The following is a 10754-nucleotide window of genomic DNA, read 5'->3' as shown; positions in this document are numbered from 1 at the left end:
CAAATTATCACTAACGCAACTTCATGTGTTTAGATGGGTGTCATACGCAAAATTCTTTCACAAAATTGTTAACCTGGGATGAAGAATGTAGCCTCTATTCAAGAAATACACTCATTTGCAAATCAATTTGGTTTTTCACGAAAGACTCAAATGAATCTCTCGTTTATGATATTCTACAACTGAATGTGCTGCTGATGGAAACTCAGGGACTGCGCCTACCTGATGAGCCCCAAAAAGGGGCGAAACCGGTCGTGGGCTGTCAAAGAGTTTTCATCAACCTTGTGAGTAGTTTCCTTTATGAAAATATACTGCGATGTCTCGAATATCGTGCCAACCGAATCATGAGGCGGTCTGTGTGCAGCAAATTCAGTTATAGAATATCATAAACGAGAGATTCAGTTGAGTCTCTCGTGAAGAACCAAATTGATTTGCAAATGAGTGTATTTCCCGAAAAAAGTCCAATTTGGGTTTAAGTAGAACATAAAGTTGACGGAAACTCGGGGTCTGCGCCTACCTGATGAGCCCCAAGAAAGGCGAAACCGGTCGTGGGCTGTCGAAGAGTTTTAAGCAAACTTCTGAGTAGTTTTCTTTATGAAAAAATGAAGCCTCTAACTTTTTTCAATGTTTCGATTAATTTAGCTGCTCACCTTACACTACTTTTAGCTCCACGTCCGATGACAACCTACGAGCTTCATCTCTCACCTCTCGGTGTTCCCACAAGAGAACGACCCGTTGAACCCAGCCTCAAACACTGGTATCCTTCCGGTGGTTACTTACTACGAAACGGAACCGTTCAATCAACAGCTCCGAATGGAGCCATCCGCAATGGAAGTATTCAAAACGACTTGATTATCGAGCACGCGTACCCCTCCAAACTGGGAACGGAGAACCCAAGACCTAAGGTTGGTCAAACCCCTCCTGCTGCTGAAAACAAACCAGTCGAATGCGTTTATAAGTAAGTTTTAAAACTGAAGTGCGATGGTGCATAGATCCACGTGGTAGTTTTTCTGGGATAAACGATGGTTCCAAATTTTGTACCTAAAAATTGGGCAGATGCTTGAGAGAAAGGTGCTTAGCTAGACGGCATTTTACCAGAATTCTTTGATGGCCATGAGCCTCTGTTAGGCTCATTACTCTACACCTTTTTCCAAGTGTCTAGATGATTATAGACACACACGGTCGCATATGGAGGTATAAGCATACATACACAATCAAATTCTACGCGTTTATATATGTTAGGGTTTTGTACACTCTTCGTTGGCCAGTTCGGTTTGTTACGCTGGTGTTGACCACAGTATGAAAGATATTATTATCTTAGTGAAAAAAACTTTAAAATCCTCTTTCTGACAAGTAGAATAAACGCACACGTCAAGTTAGATAACTTGAGCACAAGCTATTGAGTTGCACTCAGTTTTTTATTGGAATTGAAATTAAACGCAAATTTTACCAATGTTCATTGCCTCTGGTATTTAGAAGCGCAGTTCCTAATGCCGTGCCCAGAGACCAGCAAGACACCAAGTTGTTCCCGTCCAATCCAGTTCAACACCGATTGCCAGAGTATCTGCCCAACGTTACGAGCTTTGGTCGCTTTGCTCCGATGCGTCAGACCATTCATGCCTACCGTCCAGAAATCGAAATTCGCCCAGAATCACCCGGCGTGGCCGAATCAAAGGATTCGCCGGCTGTACAACCTAGGATCAATTTGTCAAAGATCGATGCTGAGGAGTCTTCGGTCCTCGAAGAGGTACATGACTCTCCGAAATCGAAAGGCTTGCTACGCTCCTTAACATCACGGTTTACCAAGAGGTAAGCATTATCGGATTCTCCTATAGAACATAAATTGACCGGCAAAACTGCTCTTACCAACATGATAATAAGGTGCGGCGCTTTTCACACACACACACACACACACACAGTTGAGTTCTACCTCGTTTTCGCCTGTTTTGCCAAAAAAACTGCTAGCTTAGAGAAGCCGAATAAAGGATACTTTCTCTTAAAGGTTCCACTGTTATGGTGAAATTTTCAATTCTAGGCGTTTTACGGGGAGACGTTATTCCCACCTGAGAACGTCAAACAAAGCGGTGTGAGGGAACTCTTATCATAGAAACCTAGCAAATGCATTTACCTACACTTGTTTTACTAAGGTGCACACAAAAATGTCCCTGCTATTCACTCCATACGATTCTTTGTCTCTACCATGATACTCTCGCGACAAAAACTTCAGATCCAAGTGCTAATCTGTGCAAGATGCACGCAGACCACGTGACTTTTCTCGGATAAACCGGTCACCTTCTCAGCTCGCTTGGTAATCAGTTGGCCTGATGGTACCTACCGAAATTGCTTTGTCCAAATTACTCGGGTAGCTACACTTATTTCATTGCCACCTGCACTTTACCAGAACAGTTATTTTATTCCAAGAACCGCGATTTACCCGCTATTCTGACCGTGCCCAAGTGGTATTGTCTAAGACCAACAACAAAGTAAATCTAAAATACGCAGGGTAATTCCTTCAAATCAGAACAAGGATGTTCGGATAAGGGGAGTGGATAGCATTAGCATTTAGGAAACTGAAGACCATATTGAATTTCGTTAAAAATGTCTATGAATGCATGGCCTTTTTGAACAAAAGGCTATTCATGAGATTTTCATCAACGTCGCCTAGCCACCCCAGTGTGATTTTGACAAAACTATGGAGGAAGGATAACCTCTTTACACAGCGTACTCCCTTATACGGACTGGGGTCGCTGAATCCCCAAGGGTAGCCCAGTGCTTGGACCATTTCAGAAAGAATTCATTTTATTGGGAAAAATAGTATTGATACCACAATCGATTCATGCCAAGGAACGTTTGTCAGATTAAGACCACCTGACCACAAGTGAAGTAGTACTGCACTGCAATTCCAAGTTTTCTGTTCTTACCAGGCCTTCCACTTTGAGGCTTTTGATGTTTATGTGATTTATTCTGAACATGTGTAATAAAACAGAACGTTTGATAAGTGATTGTTACTTTCAAATGGAACTTGGTGATGTGGGTAAAGTGGTCAGCAGCACAATGTTGTCGATAAAAGAAGTTCGAAGAAGAGTTTTATTAGCTGAAGAGTTCGCCGAAGTTGTGGAATTCCCGGAGTTTCGGCAGAGTTTTTTGATGAGATGGGGGATTGCCCTAATCCTGTAACTAAGTATACGGGTAATCAGCTTGTCCAATGTTTTTCTTGGTTGTCACTTTCATCGCATTCGGAGATTTATTGATTTTTGTCGATTCAGCGTACGATTCAGCGTGTTTTGCCACTGCCCCGTTGAACAGCGTTCGGAAGGTAGCCATTTGCTTCAGTTTGTGTTGTGGTCTGAACAGCACGGGGGATGAAACATCCTGTTTTTGGATAGTAGAACACGTTCAGGTTGGTCTCGTGCCTGTAGAGTTCTGAAGATGAGAATTACTTAATATGGAGACTCAGCATTTGCATCCATTCAGGGCTTCTAACAAGTGATCCGTTGTTTTGATGGATGCCAAACTGAATTAGTTGATGCTCTACAAGTGTTTTAGATCACACGAACATTTCGATCGTCTTCTATTGCAGCCAGCTATGAGCACTCGTTCTACTGTCGTCATCATCAGACTATCATCATTGTCAGACTTTTGGGGAGGTACTTGACGATTTCTATCAAATCATCTTGAAAATTTTAGTGGGGCGCCTTTAAAGTGAGACAAACAGGTCTTGAGTAGAAGGAAAAGAATTTTGAACACATTTCCTTCAGGTCGTTGGGGTCAAAGTAACAAAATTAGGAAAGTCAAATAACTCATGTAGCAAATCAACGTTATCTGTGCAGAGATGGACAGAGTTGTTGCGAAATGGTTTTATCTCTTTCCCACCGGAGGTGCTTTTCCACTCGGGCACGTTGAAAGAAATTAGTAGTGCATCGATGCCGGTGGAAATCTAATTATATATGACAGTGCTGTTAAGATGGATGCCCAGTTTAGTAACTCAGATATTACGTGAAGCTTGGCAGCTTTGTGGTCCACTGTATATTGGACAACTGAATGGGACAAAAATGTACTAAAAACACTTCCACAGATAACCGCAAATTTAACCGTTCAAACTTAGTCATAGGATGGAATTATGAAGCCGTCTTCGTGGTTGAATGTCTTTTGTTATACTGTCTCGGGATAAGCATATATTTAGTGTTCTCGTTTCATCTATTTAGCCGAGGCAGAGAGACAGAGAGACAGAGAAAATACTCAGTTCTCCTTTGGAGGAACTTTCCTCTGTGTCGCTTCTAGGGGAGGTCCAATCTGTCACGTCTGGCTGGTTGTGGCTATGGTTGAAATTTTGTGTTGATCACTCCACCACGGCCTCACTAGTCGCAATGATCTCTTTTTTATTGCTAGACATTCGCCCTATCGTATTGACATTGACACAGAAGAAGAATCTGAAATGCTCCCGAAACAGGATGCTCCAGAACAGAGAAGGTCAGAAATGGCTCACGTCAATGAACACGAATGGCCTAATTGCACTTCTCAGCGGGTGACTTACGTTGGTGCACGACAGACGGAGTGTGACATGAACTATGCTGAGTCGCCTCAGCCTACGCAACACGAAATCCCTTCCGATATCCCGACTTACGCGGTCTCGGAGCATAGTTCAGCTACTCGCGATCCTCGAGAACCACATGATCGCACACCTGCTGGATTTTTCCGTTCGGTAGCCCAACGCTTCAGTAGGAGGTAAATTTAACTATTTACTCAAGGCTCTTCAAGCCGTTGCAAATATGATGCGACTGGTCACCTGTCTCATCTTGCCTTAAATACCATCTTTCATTGGACATCAAATCTCAATTTATAATTCATGGCTTATATGAGTTCCAATAGTACAGGATTATGCGAAGGAATATAAAGCCATGCCATAATTTCGGTGCCAATTCCTGTTCCTCTGCAACTCGAAGTGGATTTGAACTCTTTTCATTCATTGACCCCCAAATATGATGTTACCAGGTTTCCTTCACTTTGTGACGCAACAAACTCACCGATAGTACCGATTTCATTAGACTCTTTTGATGCTGTAGTTAACTGAAGGTAGCTTATCTCAGCATGGTTATCTATAAATCCGCCTTTTTTAGTGATTAGCAAACTACAACTGCATAATCGCTTATTGGCACTTATACCTCTAGCCCACCATATTTAGTCCCAGTTTTTTCAACATACAAACCCACAGAGGTATTAATTTATAGATAGCGATCATTTGAAGAAGAGATCTCTGCATTCCCTTATGCTAGCCCAACTTTAGCGAGAACAGTAGTATGATCGGTATTGGACACTACAGATGTTCTACAATCATCTTGGTAATACGATTGACGGGACCATCGGGCGATTTTCTTTGATCCTTTGGCCGGTTAGTCTGCACGAAAAAGAGGTCATTCAACGGAGAGTAAAATGTCCTAGACAAGTGCTTTCCAGCTACAGTTATCAATCGGATAATGAGAGGTTTCCTTCCCCAGGGGAGAACGTCGAGATAGCAGCGCGCGCAGCCAGCGGCATCGTTATCTATCGAACCAGCAGGGCCAATAACAAAGGTACTAGTTTTGGACTACCTCTATACGACTACCCATTAATTAAATCAGAAAGCATTTCAGAACATATAATACACTGGAAACACTAACAGATTACAGTGGACCTAACAGGTGTGCTGAGACCGAGGCCGATATATTAAGTTTACAGTGCTCTCAATTGATTTTTGATGGTTGATGTTTTGCGACAATGCAATACTTTCTGATTATTCTTCTCTATACTTGGTGTTTTACATTAACATAAAAATTTTCTCCGTTTTAAGTTATGCGAATATGATAGAATCTGATAGCCATCCTCCGAGTTATCTTCCTGGTGCTTTGGTCCAGGTGTGATCCGTCTCGGTGAATATTACCTTTTACTCTGGCACCACGGAGCATCTGAGTTTTGGGTAACCCTGCGTAGGGCTGTTGAACACAGTTCATATTGGTCACCTTTCTAAAAAGAATTCACTTTTGCATCTTGCAACGTCTGACGGATACACACGCGCGGGCAATCGCGCTTCGCCAGTCAACCGCAAAAGCGGACTAATAAAAAGCCAACCGGTTCCTTACCCCATTATCATTCTACGTCACCGGTCTTAACTTAAGTCTGTATCTCTTACACCGTGCCAATAAACTTTGGGATACCACCTTGTCGTTCTTATCAAGACCATTTAGCTTACATACTACTTGCTACCAACCTAACTTATTCATCTGTTGATGATGGGGAGATATTTCAACATCCGTGCTAATTGTGGTCCCTTTTTCGAGGAGAGGGGTTCACTTGATGACCACATTATTTTGCCAGTGTGGCTAGTTAAGTAAGCAGCCAATATAAAATATATGGGTTTTAGAAATATCCTTTGGCTCAACTGCAGAGTCAGACACTTTCCTCGCTTACTTCTATCAAAAATATGTCCAATAACTAAACAAGGGGAACGCAAATTCCTCAGTAGTGAACCACTGTGTCTGTCGAGTATATTTGGAGTTTGGGGGAAGGTAATTAAACAACACCACTAGTTCAAAGGCCTGACCTGTACTATGATAGAGGCGTTCTGTTCAAATCAGTCATCCATCATCACTGTAATGATGGACAGCATGACATCAGTGTTCAACACTGATGATTCGACCGATGCTTACGACCGGGGTCAACCTGATCCCCCCGTGGTTACCACAACCACAATGAGCCTCTTTTTTGAAAATGGGTACCCTCACTGAGTCTTCCCAGTTGTCTGGGACAGACTGCGTTTCCCAAATGCAAGCAAATAGATCAGACAAGCGCTTACTGAGGAATTCACCCCCATCTTTGATCAATTCGGGTGGAGGGTCACCCAAACCAGAAGCTCGGTGATGCTTGAGAGAACATATGCAATCGTAAACCTCCAAGGCTGAAGGTTGTTCCGCGTTCACCGTCCAGGGTTCTACATCAACTGTGGGCTTCAGATGAATGGCAGCTGCCGGCCGTGACAACTGTTGTTCGAAGTATTTGGCCGAACAGTTGAGGCGTTCTTCTTTATTCACTCCCTTCTGATCCTTGATGGTTTTGCTCACCGGTGGCTTCCGGGGACTGATTGCACGGACCAAATAAAATAACCATCGGAAACCCAGAAAACTTAAGGTTTAGAATACGATTCATCAAGAATCCGTTATTTTTTATTTTCGTCCTGCATGCAAAAAATACTTATAGTTTCAGACCAAAGCTCCACAATCATATGGAGACCCCTCAGTTTGACACTTTTTACCATTCTCTTTAGAACATATAACAAACCGGGCTTCACTGTCGGATACGAACGAATGTTACGATTGGACGAACTGGAGTATCTATTGCTGTAAATTGAACATTTGACCACAAACAAAATACCCCCATACAAACCGAGAAACTACTACTTTCCGTATGCAATTTGAATTATTGATAATCCGGTCACTGCAGTTTGTCAGTAGCCAGTAGGATGAGGTAGTGTGAGTGGATAGGACAATTGCATAGGATGGCAAATGATCTGATACCAAGATGTGAACAGTGCAAATTTTACGCCAGTGCAAAACCTCTGGCCTCGTTGGCGCGTTTCGTACTGCCATGTTCACAACCTCGTACATATGTGTCTCCAGGGTCAGTAGAGCCCACCGAATAAGTGATTAGTTTGTATAAAAGTTATCCGTAGTACCACAATACTCTTGATCATTTCAGAGTGAAAATATTGGGGATAACACGCCGAATATTCTAAGTAAAACCGTCCAATGGATCTGGGCACCAACAGTCGTCGGACAGTATGAGTTGACATGCGAGCCATGCGGTTCATAAATCACTATAGTCCCTTCCATAAGCGTGTAGATGGCTGAAACACCAAATTCTACCTGAATAATGCAGTAATTTTCAACGTTCACTTCTTTACATCTTTGGGTTGTTTCCTCAATGACGGATTAAGATTTTGCATTACTTTCGGGCATACAACGGTTCACCTGCCACATACACCAACTCTCATCAACCCACATTGAGTGGTTTTGTTAGGTTAGACGTTTAACTAAGACGAGCATATTTGCAATGGGTCATCCATTATTAGTCTCAAACTCAGCTCAGAGTTTGTTGCTTCGGGATTTTGTGTATTCTCTTGCGGTCACACAGTTATTAGCAGCAGTCGAAATGTTCGAGGACCAACTAGGAAGTAAATGGTGGCTGTCTTACCTTAGATCAGGTTAACTGAGTAGTGTTCACAGAACATATGGGGAACGAAGAAATACAGGACTTAGGTCTGGAACAACTGGGACACCTAAACAGACAAAATCACGGGTCAAAAACGACAACATCCCACTCGACGCTAGTAATCTGGAGAGCTTGAGTCAATTTCCCTAACTCAACGCGTTTCTGAAACTAGGTCACGTTCATCATGTGAGATTGACTGAATCAGCCTATCCGTCGTTCAGTTCCTTTATCGAATGCTGGCACACTCTATACCGTTCTCTCTACATATCTCAAAATGTCATCTTTTCTATACTCGACTCCACCGTTATATTTGATTGAAGCTGACATCGTACGAAACATATCATTACGTTGAGAGCTTTGTCAAATATGATCGTATCACCTGATTTCTGACTATTATGGACCAGTCTTATTCACACCGATATAATGGTGATCTCCAATGGCCAGACGCACCCAAAATAATCAATGATGAGTGAATCAGCCACATCGATTGAAGTGCATAATAATCACACCGACAAAGGTTCTGCAGTTGAGGGATGTGACATGTAGATACATATATCTAAGACAAAGTTTGGGTAAGCTGTCAGCGAGCCGTATCTACACACTCGTTTGAATGGTTTCGCTTGTCTCCTATCGTGATGGTTCTGGTAAGGCCACATGAAAGCAAGAGGCAGCGGTTTCGAGTTTCTTTCACATAAGAGCTCAGTGGCAGTATAAGGCCAACGCGCACTATCAACAATCCATCTGATAACCTGAAGAGCTAGTTATTCGATTGACAGAATCACGATGACTGCTAGATCGTTTCTCGAAGACCAGTCACTTCAATCGTCTTGTGAACGTCACCGGCGCCTAGCTGCTGACACGGCAGTGACAAACTCATTCTGTGTCAGATTCCGGAGTTCGAATCCGGGATTAGTGCTGTTTGTTAGCCTCAACAAGAGACAGCCTCAGGTAAAACGAATTGATCAGTTCGTCACAAAATTTTGGGAACATCTTACATATGTCGTTTTATTTCCAATACAGGAAATACAATACTAACGGATCTGCTGGAAGTACACCGTCTGACTACCCCGTTAGCCGGACCTCCAATGTGTCCTTGAAAAGCAAAGATTCTGCACTAAATTCAAACGCAATGCCGCAGTCAATTCTTGACTCCGTCCGCCAGGCTCCACCAAAGATTAGAAGTAACACCGATACACCATCACCTCACGTTCGTCGTTCCGTTTCCTGGCATAAACCCAAACAGGAAACAGACCCTGTGGATGTCCCTCCGGCTGTTTCGCAAACAAATGATCAAATCAAGCCGCGAGTCTTTCGTTTCACTTGGTCAATGAAGGCCACAAGTAAACGGCCAGCGGATGAAATTCTACAAGAAGTAAAGCGAGTTCTGGACCGGTTCGGCTATTCCTATGATCAACAACATCGGTATTTGCTACTGTGTGAAGACAAGTCACATTCGGGTGCCACTCGACCGGTCAGTTGGGAGCTGGAAATATGTGGAGTCCCACGACTTAATGTGAACGGGATTCGATTTAAAAAGATTTCCGGAACATCGGTCGCTTGCAAGAGCATTGTGACCAACATTTTCAACAATTTGAGCATCTGATAGAAGTATTTCGGTTCAGAGCTTTGATTTACCTAGGTCGACACTTGATGAACAGGTACGCTGATACGAACAGACTAACTGGTGTTCTCCAAACACATCCACGTACTCAGGAACCCTAGTTATCCCACGTCGTGTCTATCCCGACTATAACACGCGCGAATACCAACAGTGTTTCTTCACATTCTCTGTAGCATGGGGTTATGCTGATGTGTCTAACCCACCTGTGATAACAAGTGACTTTCGATTTCCTTAGTTGCTTTCAACCTAACATCAGTACCAAAGCAATGAGTTAGTGTTTGAGTCAGCCGTCGGAGAGCAGATTTTATCAACCTTTTGCCTTATGTGTTTCTGCATATATGTTCACATTTGCACCGCTGTGATCTAAGCGTCATTGTCTCAACGATTTAAGACAATTTGAACAACCGGTGTGTATCACCTCATATTAACTCCTTTGTGCATGATAATAATACTGTTTAACAGCGCCGTCCCATTTTTCTGTCATCTTTATTTGCCCTTGTAAATCCCACCACCTAGAGTTAACTTTGACGCATGTAGTGTTGGCACAACTCTCTCAGATGCTGCCCCTTCCGGGGACGCTTTTTTAGTACCATGAACTGCTTTTCTACTTTCCCTCTATACTTTTGCTCAATTTTTCAAGATATTTACCTGAATTTTCGCACACACACATACTGATAAGCCAATCATTGGAATTTTGATTTGTAGTTTCCGAAAGAGCGCGTGGGTAGGCTGGGTTCGGGGTGATGTATTTGGGAGGGTGCTCCCACCGACCAACTATTACGAATGACCATTGAAGACGCTACATTCAACTTCGGGTGCAGTTGTATCCATGTCTTACCACAGTATGACCTGAATTATGTTCTTGAAGGCAGTGGTTCAGTCGTCAATTTGTACA

General features: G+C 42.9%; 1 protein-coding gene across 1 annotated transcript in view; it reads left to right on the top strand.

Moving 5' to 3' along the window:
• Positions 1-10544, top strand: part of T265_08842 (hypothetical protein) — a gene marked incomplete at both ends in the record, with an annotated part of 56114 nt that extends 45570 nt beyond the window's left edge. The window contains 4 exons of the mRNA XM_009174754.1: positions 664-955; positions 1474-1806; positions 4387-4722; positions 9259-10544. Of these exons, the coding sequence (XP_009173018.1) occupies positions 664-955; positions 1474-1806; positions 4387-4722; positions 9259-9841 (1544 nt within the window). The remainder of the gene's footprint in view (positions 1-663; positions 956-1473; positions 1807-4386; positions 4723-9258) is intronic.
• Between the last annotated feature and the right edge of the window lie 210 nt (positions 10545-10754).

The sequence above is a fragment of the Opisthorchis viverrini genome (assembly GCF_000715545.1).
Source record: "Opisthorchis viverrini unplaced genomic scaffold opera_v5_239, whole genome shotgun sequence".
NCBI classification, from domain to species: domain Eukaryota; kingdom Metazoa; phylum Platyhelminthes; class Trematoda; order Opisthorchiida; family Opisthorchiidae; genus Opisthorchis; species Opisthorchis viverrini.
The sequence above is the reverse complement of the archived record's forward strand: the minus strand, read 5'-3'. Positions and strand labels throughout refer to the sequence as shown.